The 21470-nt window shown below is 41.8% G+C and overlaps 1 protein-coding gene across 1 annotated transcript in view; it reads left to right on the top strand.

Annotated features, from left to right (window-relative positions):
* Positions 1-21470, top strand: part of PGGT1B (protein geranylgeranyltransferase type I subunit beta) — a 53817-nt gene that overhangs the window by 11191 nt on the left and 21156 nt on the right. Inside the window, exon 3 of the mRNA XM_034773264.1 lies at positions 16246-16313. Coding sequence (XP_034629155.1) covers positions 16246-16313 — 68 coding nt within the window. The remainder of the gene's footprint in view (positions 1-16245; positions 16314-21470) is intronic.

Raw genomic sequence — 21470 nt, 5'->3', positions numbered from 1 at the left:
AGTTGTTTAGCAATTCAAGATTGCTAACCAGGCTGCCTTTGAAGCAGCAGCACAATATATAAAGCCTTTTCACCTTATAGCCGATAATGGTCTATGGGCATGAGCAGTTAGCAAAAAACACATCTGCGACAATGCATTTCTATGCTGATAAGTCATGAATCTGTCTCCTCACTGTAACATTTCCATCCAGTCCCTCATCTTGATGTCTTGTCATCTTAACCCTGACAAAACAGAATTCCTTATCTTCCCTCTGACTGTCGAGAATACTGCTATCTTAACTTGTCACTCAATCCCAAATCTCAGGTTTGTGTTTGACTCCTCCTTTTCCCTTGCCTCACATATCTAGGCCTTATCAAAATCCTGCCCCTCAACACCTCCAGCATCTGTCCTTTCCATTCCCACAATGAATCTCCCATACAGGCTCTTGTTCTTCACCCTTGGCTACTGCTACTGTTCATTCTCTCTGGCATCTCAAATGCACACATTTGTACAAATACAACTGCTAAATTCCGCTTCCTTGTCCGTTAACTTGATCCTGTAACTTCCCTCTTTGGATTTCTCCACTGACTTCTCATCTGCTAGCACATCAAATTTAAGCTTCCTGTTGCCACCTTCAAAGCTTTACAGAACTTTTCCCCTCCCTAGTCAAGCTTCATGTTATCTGTTCCCTACACACTGCTCCTATTCTTAGCCTTGTCCACCATTTGTAAACCTCTAGCATGGGTCACCTCCGTACCCTCTTCCATGAGGTCTCCCACTGCATGATGCAACCTCCTTGAGCTTTTCTGTGTGGGACCCTCATTGCAAATCCCACTTCAATTCATTGAGAGCAGGAATCTTTAACTGTGTATAGATCACCTATTTTTGTCTTTTCCTATATCTGCTTTCCTTTGATTGTGAGTTGCTTGGAGCTGGGACTGTCATTGAGCATTTGAAAAGTGTTTGGCATATAAAAGGCACAGCTATAAATAAAATTGCTCATTTGGGAAACAAATTGTAAAAAGTCACACTTATCTACAAGACTATTTTTCTGGATAATGAAGTAGGTGGATTAAAATTGTAAATAATACTAACAGAGTAACAAATTGGTATGCATGAGTGTCCAAAATGGAAAAACTGGAGTCATTTAAAAATACAAGATAAATTGGCTGCTCTTCAAATTTTGAAATGACTCATAATATTCAGTGCATTTCAGCTAGTCAAATTGGTTTGTTTATGAAATGCAGAATAAATGAGTGGCTGAATAATGGGGCTAGAATTCTAATTATTTTATCTTCATTGATCTGTTCACTAGAATTCTGTGGTGGAATTAATGTCCGCGCTGCTTAAGAAATAAAAATAATTCCTAGTGCTTAGTCCCAGATGCCTACAGTGTAGCTCAGCTGCCATCTCTTCCTTTAGCAGAGTTGTGACCACTGTTTTGATGCCCATCCTTTTCCCCGTTGGTCCAGTCTTATAACTCAGATGTAATGTCACCCCTATGGACTAATATATTTTTCCTTATGAATTCTAAACTGCCTTTTTAATGAAGTAGCTACTTTTTGAGTAAAATACAGAGCAGATTTGTTCTCAAAACAATCAAATACACCAGTCTAATTAGAGTGAAAATCCATCAAGTTGCTGCACCAAAATCCATCATATTAAAAGAAAGATCCCTGACAATTGCTTAGTTTTGTAGAAATAATGTTCCATTGCAAGGACTGAATTTGATGCCTCCCACTTTTTGTGGGAAAGACCTTTTTTTTTTTTTTTTTTTTTAAACTTCTTTATATGCTAAATGAACATTACTATCTTTGTTTTCTGGAATGGCAACATTACTGTAAGGTTGACTTAAGTCTTAGTCTTGACCTTGATGTTTGTATCTTCACTACTTTCAATTTCAACTGTTATTTCCTGCTTACGCAGCATTTTCACCTTCCTGAATGAGGGCCTCTGAACAGCGTTGAAAAAAGAAATAGATAAGTTCATGGAGGATAGGCCATCAATGGCTATTAGCCAGGATCGGGAGGAATGGTCTCCCTAGCCTCTGTTTGTTTGTCAGAAGCTGGGAATGTGTGATGGGATTGGATCACTTCATTACCTGTTCTGTTCATTCCCTCTGAAGCACCTGGGATTGGCCACTGTTGGAAGACCAGGTACTGGGCTAGCTGGCCCTTTGGTCTGATCCAGTATGGCCGTTCTTACGTTGCACTCTGTTTTGTATTCAAGGGATTTGGGTTCTATAGATAAAGGATCTGTGAAAATAGATCATGATATATTTTAATTTGGAATATGGCTTTTCACATTGGCTGTGTGTTTGGTTGCATCCATGCACCAGTTCCTAAAAATGTGCCACTAGAATTTTTTATTGAAAAAACAGGTTAGAAATCCTGTGCCCACTTACCCTTTCTGTACCAAGCTGCAATTTCAGCAGTACTTAATAATTATTCAGCTTTCTTGTGAAAATATTTATTCAATAATTACTTTTTATAAAAGTGAAATGAAATGATCTTGGCTTACAAACTGCTGCTAAACTGGTAGCAGGGCTACTAATGGAATGGGAGAAGCATTTTGAATGGTCCACGAAACAGTTCAAAAAAATGAAAACAGTAGAGAATGTTTAAAACGCGATCTACTATAGCTTTTACTAGGAACTGTTTGTCATAGTGGAAATACAAATTGCAATACTCCAATATTTTAAAATATATTTTAATGGTGTAATTGGCTATATTGCAGTAGCAATAAGCCACACCATGGTGTTCATTACAGACTAATGGTGCACTTCTTGTGTGATTCATGACATTCACTCTGCCTTCTACCTTGTTGTTAGAGAAAAGGTCCTGTGTCTGTTTGGAGAGCCTCAACACCCAGGGCTACAACCCTTGAAAGTTGTGTAACGCTTCAGTTCCTTAATAGAAATTAGTATAAGCAAGCAAATTTATAGTTTACAGTAGCCTTATGGAAACGCACTAACGGAAGTTGAAGTTCATAATGAGTCCAATTTCACATTCAGATGTTTATTTTAGAAATTGACTATGTATATCCTGTTGTAGGTTCATGTGTGTCCTGCCTCTCTTCTCTTCTTTCTTTCCCCTCACCCCACCTCCCCCAAACTCAGAATCTTTTGCATAGCAGTGTTCAGTGGGGCTGCAGCTCCTTCTGCTCCACTGTGAGAGTAGAGTGGCCTTGGCCTCCCTCAGTTCCCTCTTAGCCAGTGCAGTTAGACAGAACCTGGACTGTGTCCGACCTGCTTCTGAATTGCCTTGAATAAAGTCTCCATTTTATTAATATCTTCCTTGATTTTGTTGGGTGTTTCCAAAAGAAGAAGAAAGCAGTTAGGACAGATGCAGGGAGACCCGTGCACATCCCTCTGTATAGTGGGATAAGGTGCTTAGCACCTGTGGCTAGCGACAGTGGACTCATAGCCCCCGATTTTAAACCCACCCTTCCTGTGATGGGTTAATATCCATCATAGATGAGCACCACAGATCCAATGGTAAGAACATTTGGTCTCTGCAAAACTCTGCTGGATTTGAAAGTGACCTAGACCAGGTGTACACTAGAAACTTTTGCTGGTATAATAATGTTGGTTGGGGTGTGATTACTTTGTTCGGGGAACTGGTATAAGCTATACTAGCACAGACTCTTGGTAGTATAGCTTATACCAAGAGGGTTTGCCAGTATAGCTATTCCGACAAACATTTTCTAGTATAGACTAAACTAGAGAGGAGATGATTCTGCTTCCCTTCTTTCTTTCCTTCTCCATTGACGGTGTGTATTGGGGTTTTTTTGTTGAGGAGGGAATAAAGATCCTACAATGTGAAGTAAAAGCTCAATTTCTGAACCTATACGCTTTCATACTTTTAATTTAGATTCATTACAACGATCATTTCTCATCCATCCATTTTCTTAGCTCCAGCACTGAAGAAACAGAAAAATATTCTCACACTTCTTATCAAACTGTCTGTACTGGGCTAGCTTGATTATCACTTCAAAAAAATTTTTTTTCTCTTACTTAATTGGCCTCTCAGGGTTGGTAAGACAACTCCCACCTGTTCATGCTCTCTGTGTGTGTGTATCTATATCTCCTCAATATATGTTCCACTCTATATGCATACGAAGAAGTGGGCAGTAGCCCACGAAAGCTTATGCTCTTATAAATTTGTTAGTCTCTAAGGTGCCACAAGTACTCCTGTTCTTTTTGCGGATACAGACTAACACGGCTGCTACTCAGAAAAATAAATATAATTGAATATGTTTGAAGTCATACTTACAACTGAGGATTCTGCTTTTATGCTTACGATTTAGTTGCCTAATCGGTAGTCACTTTGACTACTCACATCTAACCCTCTGTTGTGGTTTGGATCTAGCCCACTTGAAGTATATAGCTGGATATATGATTGATTAAAACAAATGATTGTTCTTCAGAATCTTAAACAGATTCTAACCCTTGGGCTTGCAAAGATTAGTTCACAACCGGAAGACTATGAAGGCCTCGTTTATATCTAAAACTTAGTTTGACTTAGGTACATAGCTCAGAAGTGTGAAAAATTTGCATGCCCTCAGTGACCCAGTTAGGTCAACCTAACCCCCACTATAAATGCAGTTGGGTGGATGAAAGAATTCTTCTGTCAACATAGCTACCACCTGTCAGAGAGGCAGATTACCTACATAAATGGGGGGAAAAACTCCTTCTGTCACTGTAGGCAGTGTCTACTCTGGAGTGGTAGAGTGGCACAGCTGCAGCGCCATAGTTGTGTCGCAATAGTTGATGTAGTGTAGATGTGCCCTGAGTCTCAAACAGCTCAGTGAGAACTACTCTCTTCATTTCAGTGGGGTGTATTAAGTGTCAGATTTCCAAGTTGTGTGGATTTTCAGATAAGTTAGGCACTCAATGTTTTTACTTAGCATGTGCAATTACCACGGTTATACATACATACAAAACAGGTAATTGCATGCACAAATGGCAATAAAAGGCAGAAATAGTGGTGAGAAAGTTGCCCTGCATCACTTTTTCCACTGTATGATGCTTAGTGCAACAGTCAAATAATGAACAGTTTAGTTATTACACAAGGGCTTTTTTCCTCAATATTTGTGTAAAACTCACGTTTTCACTGGTGAGAGTTCTGGTGTGGCTCAGGGTTATGATGTGGCCCTATGTTTGTAGACTTGGCCCATAATTTAAAACATAATCTGGCCTTTTCCAAGGCAAGAGTTTGACTCCCCTGTTGCGTGTGTGTGTGTGGGGGGGGTGTAATTGGTTCAGGGAGGGGGATAATTTGACTTAGTCTTGTCTTCTGCTCAGGTGAAAGGGATCTTTTTCCAGCTGTCTCTTGTTATGATTGTTTATAATTGGAACAGTGAGTGGTTATGAACTTCATTTTGATGATTTGTTGCTACTTTAAACTTTCAATAGGCATTCATACCATTAAAACCAAAAGTTAACACTAGATGGTGCTATTTCGTAACTACCTTTTACATTAAATGTTTCAGCTGACAACATGAAGCTTGCTAGAGTCCTTTCATCTATTTAAACACTCAAGGTAATAGCATTTCCTTGAGCCACTGGTCAACACTTAAAAAATTGCAGAGACAAGGGGGATGAGGTAATATCTCTTATTGGACCAACTTCTGTTGTTGAGAGAAGCTTTCAAGGTACACAGAGCTCTTCTTCAGGTCTGGGAAAGGTACTTTGTCACAGCTAAATACAAAATTGAACAGATAGAATATGTGCTAGCTTATGCTAAACTGAGACCATTGAAGGTCCTTTTAACATCCCTGTTCATAGGACAAAAAGGCGGAATTAGTGAGTTACAGACAGTTGTAATAAGCTATAAATCTAGTGTTATTAAGACCATGATTTTTAGTAAAACAACAAGGAGTCTGGTGGCACCTTAAAGACTAACAGATTTATTTGGGCATAAGCTTTCGTGAGTAAAAACCTCACTTCCGAAAAAGTGAGGTTTTTACTCACGAAAGCTTATGCCCAAATAAATCTGTTAGTCTTTAAGGTGCCACCAGACTCCTTGTTGTTTTTGTAGATACAGACTAACACGGCTACCCCCTGATACATGATTTTTAGTGTCTATCAAAGTTATAAATTTAAGCTCCCAGAAATCCTGTTTCCGACAAATTGCTCTTCAGTAGTGTGTCTGGCTTTTTTTTTTTTTTTTTTTAAATGGAATATTTCTGTCTCCTTGTTGCAAACACCCTTATTAACATCAAGGGAGAGTGGGTGAGCCCTTCTGGAATACCACCAACCTACTGCATGAGAAGAAAGTACAACTCTACAGTAACAAAATAGCAAAAGTGTTCATACAGAAGTACAGTAACTCCTCACTTCAAGTCATCCTGGTTAACGTCATTTCGTTATGTTGCTGATCAGTTAGGGAACATGCTTGTTTAAAGTTGTGTAATGCTCCCTTCTAACGTTGTTTGGCAGCCACCTGCTTTGTCCACTGCTTGCAGGAAGAGCAGCCCATTGCAGCTAGCTGGTGGGGGCTTGGAATCAGGGTTGACTGGCAGCCCCTGTATCAGCTCCCCACTCCCGTAAGTTCCCTGTGCTGCAGCCGCCCAGCAGGCTATCAATCAGCAGTTCAGCTGTCCCTCCCCTCACTGCCATGTGCTGGTCCTGCCCTCTGCCTTGGAACTGCTCCCAGAGACTCTGGCTTGCTGTGCAAAAGGGGAAAAGGGGGCTAATGTCAGGGTGTCCCCCTCCCCCCTGCTCCTGTACCCTGCTTACTCCTTCTCTAAATAGAGCAGGGAGGGGACATGGACAGAGAGAAACAGAGAGAGAGCTTGGGGCAGCAGCTGCTGTCTCAACTTCCTGATCACTTAAAAAGACAATGCACTTAAGAGTGGGTCAGCTTACTTAAAGGGGCAGTGTGCATCTCTCTTCCCCCCCACACACACAAGGTGTGTCTGTCTGCTATGCTGTCTCCCCTCCCTCCTGTTCATGCTGCCTTGATGAGACTACATTAACAACGTGTTAACCCTTGAGGGCTCAGCCAAGTGCTAGTTCATCATTTAGCAGTAAGGCATTCCCTGGGAAATATCCCTTCCTCTTCCACTCTCAACTTCACCACCTCAACCAAGCTTCACAATCATCATAGCTGTGAACAGTATTAAATTGTTTAAAACGTACACTGTATGTATATCTAAATAATATATAGCTTTTTGTCTGGTGAAAAAAATTTCCCTGGAGCCTAACCCCCCCATTTACATTAATTCTTATGGGGAAATTGGATTCGCTTAAAGTTGCATTTTTTAGGAACGTAAATACATTAATTGAGAAGTTACTATATTAGATGCATAAACTGGAAAATACCAGAAAAAATGTTGCTGTCTATTCCAGTTTAGCAATCTTGTTGTTACTTTTAGGCCTGGTCTGCACTACACACTTAGGTCGATGTAAGGCAGCTTACGTCGACCTAATTATGTCAGTGTACACGTTACAGCCTTGTCCTGCTAATGTCAGTGCCCTACTACATCTACATAATAACTCCTCCACGAGAGGCGTAGGGCTTATTTTGGGGTATGTCTTCACTAGCAATGAAGTGAAGACATACCCCAATATAACGGCAGCACTTTAACGTGGCTGTGTAGTCACGGTACCAGCGCTGGGAGAGCTCTTCCCCAGCACTATTTAAAAAAAAAAAAAAAAAACACCTCCAGGAGGGGAGTAGCTCCCAGCACTGGGAGCATGGCTCCCACTGCTGGTGCACGGTCTACACTGCCACTTTACAGCTCTGAAACTTGCAGCAGCGCTCGGGGGGGGGGGGTGTTTTTTACACCCTGAGTGATAAAGTTGCAGCACTGTAAAGTGGCAGTGAAGACAAGATCTTGATGTATTTAGGGCAACAGAGTACTTTACCGGTTGGCTGTTTTGTCAATTTCATAGCTGCCATGTTGGAGCTGTGAAATTGACAAAGCCAGGCAGCTAGATCATGGCTCCCCACTCCCAGCCAGGCTACTGCCCTGAGGCTCCATGCTCAGGAAGGCGAGAAGTCCTGGGCAGCTCATCTCCTCCCTCTTTCTTCCCCTCCTCCCCACCTTCGCCCCCTGGCTTGGAGCAGGAAGCCGAGAACCTGGACAGGCTGCTGGGGTCCTGGCAGGCAGCTGTGTGGAGCTGAGAGCTCTGGCTCTTAGCCCCCCACATCGCCCCACCTCAGTCGGTGGAAGTGCTCCTGGTGAGGACATGCACCGTTGGCAGAAGGAGAGTGGTGTGGCCAACAGCCACGTCAGTAATTACTGTGGTGGTTGTAAGTCAACCTAACATAAATTGACATTGTTTGTAATGTAGACATGCCCTTAGTTTTATAGTAGGTTAGAAATTCACAAAAAGGTGATTTTCATGTTGGTATCTCTGTCAGATTTGCTGTGTGAACCTCTTTTCAAGGATTTATTGGGTCATTGTGATGGTGTGAGGAATCTATCTACATATGATTAACGGTAAGATTGTCATGGAAGTCTGTTTCTGTGACTTTCAGAGACCTGAGGAACAGACAGTTGGTTTGTTAACAGTGGAGTCGTTTAACTGTGGGACCAGCCAAGGTCAGAGAAAGTTAAGTGAACTAGAGAGGGAAAGAGGCTCCTTATTTCTGAAGAGAAACCTTAAGTTTCAGAAGAAGGGTCCTGGACATCCCAGAGGCATCTGCCCAAGCCCAAAGACCTGTTCAGAGTGGTGAGCAAACTGAGACAGGGAAAATAAGTGTTTATTATTTTGTCTAGAGAAAATAACAGAATGCCACTAGCTGTCACCTTCAGCCCCCAGCTAAAACCTCTCCAGCGCATCATCAAAGATCTACAACCTATCCTGACAGATGATCCCTCACTCTCACAGATCTTGGGAGACAGACCTCTCCTCGCTTACAGACAGCCCCCTAACCTGAAGCAAATACTCACCAGCAACCACACACTACAGAACAACCACACACTCCCAGGAATCTATCCTTGCAACAAAGCCCGATGCCAACTCTGTCCACATATCTATTCAAGTAACACCATCAAAGGACCTAATCACATCAGCCACGCCATCAGGGGCTCGTTCACCTGCACATCTACCAATGTGATACATGCCATCATGTGCCAGCAATGCCCCTCTGCCATGTACATTGGCCAAACTGGACAGTCTCTACACAAAAGAATAAATGGATGCAAATCTGATATCGGGAATCATAACAGTCAAATACAAGTAGGAGAGCACTTCAACCTCTCTGGTCACTCAGTAACCGACTTAAAGGTGGCAATTTTGCAACAGAAAAGCTTCAAAAACAGACTCCAATGAGAAACTGCTGAACTTGAATTAATATGCAAGCTAGATACCATCAATTTAGGCTTAAATAGAAACTGGGAATGGCTGAGCCATTACACACATTGAATCTATTTCCCCATGTTAAGTATCCTCACACCTTCTTGTCAAACAGTCTGAAATGGACTATCTTGATTATCACTAGAAAAGTTTTTTTTTCTCCTGCTGATAACAGCTCATCTTAATTAATTAGCCTCTTAGAGTTGGTAGGGTAACTAACCACCTTTTCATGTTGTGTGTGTGTGTGTGTAATATATATAATATAAAAAAAAAATATCCTCACTATATATTCCATTCTATGCACACGAAAGCTTATGCTCAAATTTGTTAGTCTCTAAGGTGCCACAAGTACTCCTGTTCTTTTTGCGGATACAGACTAACACGGCTGCTACTCTGAAACCTGTATTTCTCATGCTGCTTAATAAAGAGTAAATAGTGTTTAGAATCCAATGCAAAACCTGTCTGTTTTTTACTGTTACATGCCCCCAGGGGCTAGGCAGTGGACCACATCGTCTCAGTTCTCAGGAGGGGGTGCTAAACCAAGGCTGCACCCCAAGTGTGTGCCTAAACATCCCCAGTCAGAGGCAGTGCCTGGACTCTGTTCAGATTCAGGAAGCTTAAAGAGCACTCAGAGCCCTGTGAGATGGGCTCCAAACACAACAGCCTAGGGAGCATCCAGCCAGAAGGAAAGCTCTACCAGTGCTCTGTCTGTATGTAACAGATGTATAAATATTTTGGTCTGACTTGTTCACGCCAGAATTGCCCAGCTAAAAGTTAGTTGCTTTCACTTCCTTTTTATCACTTCCTCTGTCAGCTTAAAACCTTCTGTTTTTAAACTCTGGAACTGCTACTTGGAATATGACTATCTAATTGCAGTATAGCTATGCAACTCTTGGAAGCATCCACCTATTGGCATGAAATACAAATAGCCCTTTTACTTGGGATGACAAGATGTCTCCCTTTAGTGATCCTCACCCATGACTAAGGAACTCCAGAGTGCTGTCTCTCTTCCCATGGAGTGAGGGCATTACGTCTAAGCTGCTAGCCAGGAAATACCAAAACTCTAGAGTCTAGACTAGTATATTGGTCTAGTTGACCAGAAGACTCACTAAAATAAACGTCCAAAAATGTTAGTCTAGTAGCAACTGTGTGTTGGTTTTTTTGTTTGTTTGTCTTTGTTTTCATTGAAAATTAGCTACTGGGTTCAGGATTCTGTTTCTGACATCAAACACCAAAATAGTGCAAGAATGGAATCCGTGAACTGCATTCCCTGACAGGTAGAAGTACTGAAAGGAAGTTAGAAATTGGCATCTCTAAAAATGAATTTATTTTTAAAATCACATTTTCTTTGTTGTAGATGTCTCAGGCTAAGTGCATCACTGTCCCCTCCAGGTCTCTAAGTGCAGCTCCGTTTAGGTCTCAGACATCAAGCTGTCTCAGGATGGAATCTCTCGATCTTCCCACTCTCAGACTGGGACCTAGGCTGTGATCCCAAGTGCTAACTGATCACCTCAGCAGCCCTGAGTTAATCATAGAAGTGTAGCACTGGAAGGGACCTCGAGAGGTCATCTAGTAATGTTCATTACTTGCTCCTCTGGAAGCAAAGATCAGTAGTATCCAGTGACCAGACAGCCTTCTTAGAGCAAAGTATTTATTTAGAATCTCAGAGGAACAAGGTCTTTAAACAATAAACAGACTATAGGCATGTCTAGCTAACTTCTGGAATTTTGGGAAGGGTTCAACTGCTTCAGACATTCACATAGGACCTTTCTCTCTTCCATTTTGATTGTGAACTGTTTTTTCCAGGAACAAAACAATGCATCCCCCTTCTCTCCAAAAAGTCATTTTAACTCTTTAGTGTCTCTTTGATCTCTAGGCTCCCAATTTTGGGGAAACAGCTGTGTAACTTTGGGCTGGAGGTAGGCTATTGCCCTGTAATTGCTCCTCCAAGTATGCATTTGGAGGGAGCTGTTGCATTGCATTCCGGTTCGTTTTTGCAACAGTCACCTATTAAGTTAGATCCGCATAGTCTTATGAGCATCTAATAATGTGATACACAGTAATGTCACCTCACTGACCAGGTCAGATATTTAATTTATAAAATTACATGTTAGTATTTTTAGATGATTACATTGCCACTCCATGTTTGCCACAGTAGTGCATACAGAAGAAAAGGTAGATGCTGGGGTTGGATCCTCTCTTTTAACTATTGGAACTTGTATTCAGTTTAACTGCAAAACCGCCCTAGTCACAGCACATTCATAGATGCAACAAGCAACATTACTATATTTCTTTCTAAACTATAAAGGAAGAAAAGTGCCCTGTAATCATAAACCTAAGACTGTTCTTCATTTCAAAATCATCTTGCTCATTGTATTTGTAACTTACGGTTAGACTTATTTGTTACTGTTTTAGTTTCAGTATTTTTTTCCTTAAAAATTGGCCAACCAGTGATTCTGGTTGTGTCAGTCAGCGACAGCTGATCCTATTTATTTTTAGAAAAAATGACTTGGTAAGTACCAAGTTATGCTGTAGCTAATTTCTGTACATAAACTTACTCAATTTCTTTACATAAAATTACTCTAAATTTCATAGACTTTGAGAAGGCTTTTGATAACATTCACAGCAGCAGCCTATGGCGTATTCTACGGGCATATGGAATCCCTCTCCCTATAATCAACATCATCAAAAGCTTTTATTTCAACTTTACATGCAGTGTTGATCACAGCAAGCTCAGTTTTAAAGTCAAAACAGTGTCATGTCTGCAATCCTCTTCAACATTGCCATCCGCTGAGTAATGCAGCATACAACAGAAGACATGCCAAGAGGCCAGGGCCATCCTTAGGCATACCCAGCATATGTGGCTGCATAGGGCACCTGAAAATTTGGGGCACCTCTGGGCCTTAGTGTCCACCCGCCTGCCTCTTCCTGTCCCTGTTCTGACCCTTTCTGCAGGCTCCCAGAGCTAGCTGCTGAAGTCTGGTGACTCTTACTCTGGAGAGGATCTAGTAATTTTAAGTGAAAAAGCCTTCCAGCCTGCCAGACCTATTAGCACAACATTGAAACTGTTCAAGAACCATTCAAGTGGTAATAAATCCATTTAACAGGCATTTGTCAACCCCCATGTATATACTGTCAGTTTCTAAATTTACTGACAAAAACAGTATACTGTAAACGAGACAGGGACCAAGAGTCTTTCTCTGTTGGATCATATGAACTGGAACCATAAATTCCCTGAACATTAAATCTCACCAAATGAGGGTCAATCCATCCTCGTCGTCATATCCACTCATTATACCCCACACCCGAACATAGCCACTTTCTGAACTTCATACCCTCATATCTCAATGCCTGTACTTTGACCCATCAACCTTTTACCCCCAATCAGGGATATTGCAGATTATGTATTCCTTATGCCACCCGATCTTAAACTAAACTTTGCACCCTTGATAATCTGTATGTTGTTCCCTGATAACCAGAAACTTCTGTGTTTAAACTCTATACCGTTCACTTTTTTAACATCTTAATAAAATTTTTAAAATCTGTTTTTACTCAGAACATGTTAGTCTACAGGACCTTAGTTTAAAATTTGCTTTAAAAATATTTCATTAGTGTGTTGCTGAAGATGATAAAATCACATCCCTAAAAAACCCTTGAAGAGAGCCCTTAAAGGGACAACACCCCTTTCCTGCCAGATAGCTAGACAACTGAGTTTCCCTTTCTTTACTTCTATTTGATAAACTAGTTTTAAGAGAACCCTCTAGCAAAATCCATACCTTAGTAAGATATAAAATCCTTTGTTATGCCTAAAATCTTTGGGAATATATTTTTTTAAAGTTGGTGAAATTTCATAAATGCCTATTGTTATGGAGATCACACAAAGTAAATTAGTGTTCCCTTTCATTTAAAAGCAATGAACATTGTTCTGAACACACTAAACCTCTGACAGATTTAATTTGAAATGTCTTTCAGTGAGTTAAATATGTAATAATCTGGAATGATTATTTTATGAAGGCTTAAGAGTACATTTAAAATATAAAATCAGCTTAGAAATACGGATTAAGAAAATGTAAAACAGAGAAGAGCTGCATCATGTATTCCATAATATTTAATGTTGTATTCAGCAGGACAGCTGACTTCCCCTTACTACAAAGTTTTTGCAAATAAATTTTGACAAACTTCAGCGTGTATCAAAAAACCTGTGACTGACGTATTTTATTTCCAAGTTTAGTTCTTTTAATTAGGTACCTTCTGCATGTCCATTCTTCCACTTTTGGCATGCAGTGGAAAACATGCTCCATTTTCTTTAGAAAGAAATTGCAGAAGAGTTGTTTTGTTTTTGTTTTTCAAATGTCATTTGCTTCTTTTGGGTTCAGGGATTTTGCTGGAAGGGGGTGATCAAGGAGGGGAAGAGAGAAGGGAGACAGTGGGGAGAGGGTGGGGCCTGGGCAGAGCAGAGGTGGAGTATGGGCGGGGCCACAGGTGGGCTGGCGAGCTAGCCTCCCCAAGCGGCAGCTTCACCCCACTGCCCATGATGGCAGATAAGAGCAGGTCGGCTCCCGCACACCCAGTGCGCACTTCAATCCCCTTAGGCAGGGGCCGTATTCATAGAGCCGAATGCATCGGTGCTGCACATTCTGTGTGAGGGAGAGGGTATGGGGCTCTCTGCTGGGAACTGAGACTCTCCACCACCGTGAGGTGGGCCGAGCAGCTCAGTATCCTTTACTGCCTCGTCCCTCCCCCCCACCCCACTCCACTCCACCCATGGACTGCCATCAGGCAAGGGGCACCAGTTTAATAATACTGCGTACGGCCCCGTAAATCCTAAGGATGACCCTGCAAGAGGCATTAAATAGACACCCTTCTCATCCCTTGAAGACCTGGACTTCGCAGAGGATCTCGCTCTCCTATCACATACCCAACACCCTATACAAGAAAAAACAACTCGACTCAACACATTCAGCCAGCAAATTGGACTGAAAATCAACCGCAGTAGAATAGGTATCATGACCTTTACTATTGCCTCACCATCACCAGTATAGATAGAGGATTATGTTCTCACCAATGTAGAAACATTCGTATACTTGGGCAGCACCATCAGCCAGGACAGTGGAACAATCCAGGACATCTGGAACAAAATCAGTAAAGCCAGGAACACCTTCAGGAGCTTAAGTACAGTCTGGAAATCATCAACATACAAAACCAAACTCAAGATTTATCAGAGCTGTATACTTTCAACATTACTTTATAGTGCAGAATGCTAGGGAATGAGAAAGCATGACATGTCCAAACAGTGTTCATTCCATACAACTTGCCTTGGAAAAATCCTCTGTATCTTTTGGCCCAGAACAATCTCAAATGAAGATCTATTGACACAGTGCAGCCAAGAAGATCTGAGCACCATCGTTGCCAGGAGACGTTGGAGATGGATTGGTCATGTGCTTTGGATGGAAACTGATTCCATCACCAGAGTAGCAATAAGATGGACACCTGAAGACAAGCAAAAACGAAGCTGCCCACAAACATGGCGAAGAGCTGTGGAAGCCAAGCTGAAAAACCTGTGGCACAGCTGGGGAACCATTGAAAGACTTGCCAGAAACAGTCAGGAGTGGAGGAGTTTTGTCACTGCCTTAAACGCCAGAGGCATAATGGGTGATGAATTTCTGTAGCCACATGATCTTGTGTCATAACCACATCCTCATTCTCCTCTTCCCTCATTGTTTCACACTTGTTGCATCTGGTCTAAAATTGAATTGTAAAACTCTTTGGGCTGGGGACTCTCTTGCTACTTGCTTATACAGGGGCCCAGCACAATGGGGCCTTCACTGCAGTGCTGAGAAACTAGATCTAGGGACCTTTCTGTTAAAGAAACTTGTATCAGTGTAGTTACTGGTAAGTTTCTACTGTAGACATGACACACACACATAAAGTGGAGCCTCGACTGGTAAATCACACCAGTGTAAGATGCCTCTGTATCTGTGCACAGTTCATCTGTATTAGATTCTTATGGCTTGCTGTGTAACTACATTGTCTAGTTACAGAGCAGCAGCCGTGTTAGTCTGTTATTGTCTAGTTAGTTTCTCCAATCAGGAAGGGCTAGGACTTTTAGATCAGAGCTAAGGGTATAACAGCAAAATTAAGGGGGCTTAAGAGCACCTAGTTGAGGGGAATTAGAATACTAACTATAGCCTTTCATCTCTGGAAGCCCTTGAGTCAAGCCAGCTATGTTGTTGCAGCTCAGAGAGGCATATTTGAGCTGTGTAGAGGCCCTGTGCTGTGCTTGACTTTTGATTGTGTGTGGTATGTATTCATATGTCCTAAGTACTAAGAGATCCTGAAGATCAACACAATATAAAACCTGTGAATAAGAGTTTCACATTTGAATGATTGCCAAGTGAGCAATTTTCTCTTATAAAAGCTTCTCATGATTTTGGAGGAGAGAGTTAAGCAATGCTGTTATTAAATCTTGTAACCTTTCAGGCTATTTTAATTTCTTAGATCATATCCTGTGTGGTTTAACATAATGAGCCTATCTACCATCATTATGAAATGGCTAAAAAATCAGTACCCACTTAAAACCATAGTAGTTGACTCTGCTTTGCAGTTGATCTTAAACAATCTTGGTGGATGGAAATCTAGAGGAAAACAACCTGTTTATATTATGTTTTTCCAACTAGGCAATTTCCTCTTCCAAAACAATGGAGGAAATTTCAACTAGCACAAAATATATTTCAGCCAGGTGAAGCATCTTTGGTCCTTGGCACGAAGATCGTTCTGAAAGAACTTTCTATTCCCTGAAATAATATGCTGAGATTGCCAATGTACTGAAAAGATAAAAGCAAGCTATGGTAATGTTTTGAATTATGTTGAATTAACATGTCTGGATCCTATCCAAAGAGTAATCATTTTAAATGGCTGTTTCAACAGAGTAAATGAGGTGTTTTTTCCCCTCCTAGGATCAAATTTAAATCGCTGTGGCTTCCGAGGATCTTCATATTTGGGGGTGCCATTCAATCCATCCAAGGTTAGTTGGCTGTGTGTGTGTGTGTGTGCGCGCGCGCATGAGAGAGAGACAATCCCTGTAATAACTAGTAAATGATCTTGTGGCTTCTTGAGCATAACTACATAACTGTGATGTGAATCTGAAGTGACTATAGAACCAGGAATCTTTTAAAGAAATTAATATTTAATTGTTTTCACTTACATAGTTTAAAAAACAAAAACCCACTATACCCCCACACAGTACTGTTTCTCTATTTACAAATGGCGATGAAGGAACGGGTATATAGGTTGTGGATTGCCCAAACTACACAACAAATTGTCAGTGCTTGGAAAATGGGAGTTCCTAATTGCAATCCACTGGACCTTACTGGGTAAAAATCTTCTCTGGTCCAAGAACTACATGTGGCCCCTGTCCAGAAAAAGCGGAATTCCGCATGGCAGAGGAGATGCTCAGTATTTCTGTGTTCAACCTCAGGACACCGGAATCTTACTCAAATATGGGTGAGACCCTACTCACATCTGTTGTTGTGGGGGGGACATGAATGGGATTGAGGATCAAGGGGATGGGAAATGTGGGGAATAGCAGAGCCATTGCTTTTAATGATGGGAAACTGGAAATGAACAGAGGCTGCTGAAGATGATTTGATAGGCTTCAAAGATACAAATAGAGTGGTAAGCTGAACAGGGAGAGGCAGCAGAAGGCAGGGGATTTATGCAGCATCTGGGAGGGTGGTGAAGGCAAGTCAGTTGCTGCTTTTATGTGGGAAATGGAATGTAGTTTCAGGTAGGTTACAATTCCAGCCAAGAATCTGGATGGGGAGAGAAGGGTCAGAGGATTTTATGGGGGTTTGAACCTGGGAGGAGAGGGTGGGCATCTATGCACAGGAGTTGATTGACACTGGAGCAACAACTTACCTGCTCCTTTTGCATAGCAGATCAGCCCAGGCAGCAGAGCAGTTTCCTGCTTGGGTGCACAGAGTGGCACCCTTTGTGGATGTAAATTACAAAAAAACAGTATCCATTCAGCAAAGCTAAAGAACTGTGAAGGGGAGTTAATGCATCTCTGCACTAGGCACTGCATTCGCAGCGTAATCTTCATTTCTTGGTTTGCTGTGGATCTGCCCCCTTTTTACACCATAGCTTGTGTGTGCATCATTTTACTCTAACATTGCAATAATCAGATGAATTTGTCACCTGTTATGATTGGCATTAGCCTCAGTCATAATCCACTACATACTGAACTGTTACGCAGCCTCGTGGGGGAAAAAAATTAGTCTCTGTAACACTCTTACAGAAATAAACATAGCCGAGGGTCTGTAATTTTTAAGAGTTCTTGTTAAAATCTTATTAACCTTTAAATATGTAAATAACCATCCAAAACCTGAGTAAGGTTGTAAACACATCTTTGGTCTGATACTGTAAGCCAGTCTTCTGATATGGTGATTTTGAAGAACTTGATGGCTATCCCACAGCACTAGTGCAACATTGAGTGAGTGGACTCCTCCACCATAGGGGTGGCTACTAAATGACTGTATCATTCATAATATTGAAATAAAACTTTGAACAATTTAATGCAGTACATTAAATCAGGACATGCGTCATTGGGCGACTCATTTATGCCCAAATCCTCTCTCCTGCACAAAGCTTGAGGAACTGGGCTTAGCAAAAAGGATATAAAGTGCTGAATATGGTTACAGGGTGTCACCATTTCACTGGTGCTTTTTCATTTTGATGCATCTGTTCAAACAGCACACAATTTAAGACGTGAATCTTCTCTTGTCAGGAAATTTGTTGATGCCCAATACACGGTCCTATGCTCTCATAATTTAGCCTGTAGAAAGGGGCCAGGGGGTAATCTGTAAAAGTCAGCTAATATGCATTCTTTAGTTTAAAAACTATTCATATATCAGCACATTTTTACATTCATGCATCAATACATTCTCTACTGCCTTTGGTGAAAAGGAATTGGATCTGCCTTTGTTAGAATTGATATATAAAAAAGGCTTAAAATATTGCCAATGCTACCTTCTTTCCTTTTCAAATAAATTAAAGTGATTTAATGAAAGAAACAAAAACTATGGAACCCTTGCCATGATGAAGCTGGCTTTAAATGATATAGAATCATAGAAATATAGGGTTGGGAGGGGCCCTCGAGGTTTAGTCCCATTCTGCTGTGCGGAGGCAGGGCACACAAAGTGGCGGCACCAGGATTTAGCGGGGCTCCTTCCTCACCTCTGGTACAGGGGCAATGGTAGCTCCTGCGTCCCATCGAACTAGGCTGAGGCTCCTATTCTGGATGTTGTGACCTGGCATGTTGGGTTGCAGTGTAGCTCAGGTTTGCCCTCCCCCCCCCGTGGTGGTGGCTGAGAGGCAGCTGGGTCAAACCTGAATGGTGCTGCGATCTCATGGGCCTGGCTGCAATGCCTGGAGAGGGGATCTGGGACAGGAGCTGCTGCTGCAGGGTCAGTTGTAGACACAAAAGTCACAGACAAATGGGAGAATTACACTATCTGACTCTTTCAGTGTCGTATATAATTAGTGCTGGCATCTTTCCTCTTCTTCCTGGACTTGCAAAGTAAAACAATTTAAGCATTTTGGCTAGTCCTGTTTTTATATAATCCAATTGCATTAAAAGCTTTGGAAATTCAATGATGATTGACCTACTTGCATGTTACATAAGCAATTGTTGCAAAGTATCATGGAACTTTTCCAAACTCTTTTCACCTGTTAATGGCTTACTTTAATCTATTTGACCAAGATAGATTGTAAAACACTTGGAAAGAAATCTGGTTACCCTCCTCGGTTACAAGGGACACTATCAGGACAATGTTAGCTCCAAATGTAGGTTTTGTGGAAAAAAGACTTTAACAGTCATTTATAAACTGAATATTTATTGTGATGGAGCTTGATTCTATGGTCCTAGACATTGGAATTTGTGATAACTCCCCTGGGTGCATATATTTGGGGTCAGAAGAGCATCATGGGCAGTGGGCTACTGAGAATAAAAGTAATTGAGAGGGGAGATCTGTTGGATGGAAGGACGTAGTCTTGTAACCTTCAGAGTTGAAGTGTCTAGAATCCTTAAAACCATGTTCTAATCCCAGCAGAGACAACTCCCTCTCGAAGTTAGATAAATAAAGTACTATGCAGTTTGCTGATTGGTGGGTGTGTAAGAAGAGATGGCAAAAACAACATCCTGTCTACTCTGCCTGGGCTTTGGACCTCTCTTCCTTTACCAGTCATCTGAGCCGTGGGAGGAAGAGCAACATGGTCCTAGGTGTGGAGTTAATGCCAGGACTGGAGACTTTTTCCCTCCGCAGACATTCTCTGAGAGCAGCTGCGGCAGAAGGACAGTGAGTGAGGCCCACTATGACTTCCCATTCTGCACCTCTGTTCTACCTCAGTGGAGGGATAACCTGGAAGTTGCCAGTAAGATTGAAAGTAGGTTTGCTGGGCTGCAGCCAGAGAAGGAAGCCCTAGGATGTGCTTGCTCTGGCTACAGCCCCCCCAAACTTGCCTACGGGGCTGCTATCAGGGAAGGAAGTGCTGGAATTTATTGAGCCCGGGTCCTGCATGCCAGGTCAGGAAGCAACCCAGAGAGCGCAAAGAGACATTGTGCAGCTCCATGGGTCCCCAGTGCCCCCACTCCATGTGGAAAGCCCCAGCATCTGGGCTGCAGCCCCACTGCTGCCCTGCCTGCTGCCTCCTCTCAGAGCCCACAGCACTGGGATTCCGGTGCGGGTGGGGGGGGAAGGAGGTGTCTTCCATTGCGCAAGGAGGCAGGTGCCACAGCCTGTTACCTCCTGTATGGACTGTGGGTCCTTGACCACAAGCAGGTTTGCTGCAGCCAGGGAAGGAAGGAAGCACTGGGACAATGCCAAACCTGTACACCCAGCACCAGGGTAGGACAGAGCACAGGGAGAGCTAGTGCAGCCCCAGCACTTCTTTCCTTGATTGCAGCCCTGTAAACCTGCTTACAGCCAGGGCCTTTCTTTCCTCTTCTTCCTCTTCTCTCCCCACCCCCTCCAACCATCTCCCCCAAAAGTTGTTAAATGGCATGCCTGTTGGCAAAGTTTGAATCCCTTTGACATTAAAGTAAATGGGGTGGCATTGGTTCACAGTAAAATGTTGGTATAAAGCAAAAGTTGTTGATAGTAGGATTGCTATTAAGCAGTATCCACTGTAGCTTATAAAATGCTTGGGGGAAATACATTTAATTTAGATGGATCATAATAATAATACCTAGCTCTTGTATAGTGCTTTGTCATAGATCTCACAGCATCTTATAACTGAAGTTAGACCATTACCTCCATTTTACAGACAGAGGAACAATTTATGAACTTATCTAATTCTGTTTTGAACCCAGTTAAACTTTAGGCCTTCACATCATCCCCTGGCAATGAGTTCCACAGGTTGACTATGCATTATGTGAAGTACATATCTACTTTTGTTTTAAACCTGCTGTCTAATTGGGTGACCCTTAGTTCTTTTGTTAAGTGAAAGGCTAAATAACACTTCCCTGTTCACTTTTCCCATACCACTTGTGATTTTATAGACCTCTATCATACCCTACCCTAACCACCCACCTGGACATGGCTTTTCTAAGATAAACAATTCCAGTCTTTTTAATCTCTCCTTGTATGGAAGCTGTTCCATATCCCTAGTAATTTTTGTTGCCTTCTTCGTACTTTTTCCAATCCTAATACCTTTTTTCAGATGGGGTGACCAGACCTGCATGCTGTATTCAAGGCATCGGCATACCATGGATTTATGTAGTAGCATTTTGATATTTTCTGTCTTATTATCTATCCGTTTCCTAGCGGTTACTAACATCGTTAGCTTTTTTTTGTCTGACGATGTATACTGAGTGGATGTTTTCAGAGAACTATCCACAATGACTCCCAAGTTCTTTCTTGAGTGGTAACAGCTAATTTAGTCCCCATCATTTTGTGTGTATAGTTGAGATTGTTTTCCAGTGTGGTTACTTCGCATTTACAAATTGAATTTCATCTGCCATTTGGTTACCCAATTTAGTGAAATCCCTTTGTAACTCTTCGCAGTCAGCTTTGGACTTAATACAAAATTACTCAAGATAGTTATCTGCAAATTTTGCTATCTCACCCACCTTTCCAGGTCATTTATGAATATGTTGAACAGTATAGATCCTTGCGGGGACACC

The sequence above is a fragment of the Trachemys scripta genome, chromosome 6 (assembly GCF_013100865.1).
Source record: "Trachemys scripta elegans isolate TJP31775 chromosome 6, CAS_Tse_1.0, whole genome shotgun sequence".
NCBI classification, from domain to species: Eukaryota; Metazoa; Chordata; order Testudines; family Emydidae; genus Trachemys; species Trachemys scripta.
This window is presented reverse-complemented; position numbering and strand designations above follow the sequence as displayed.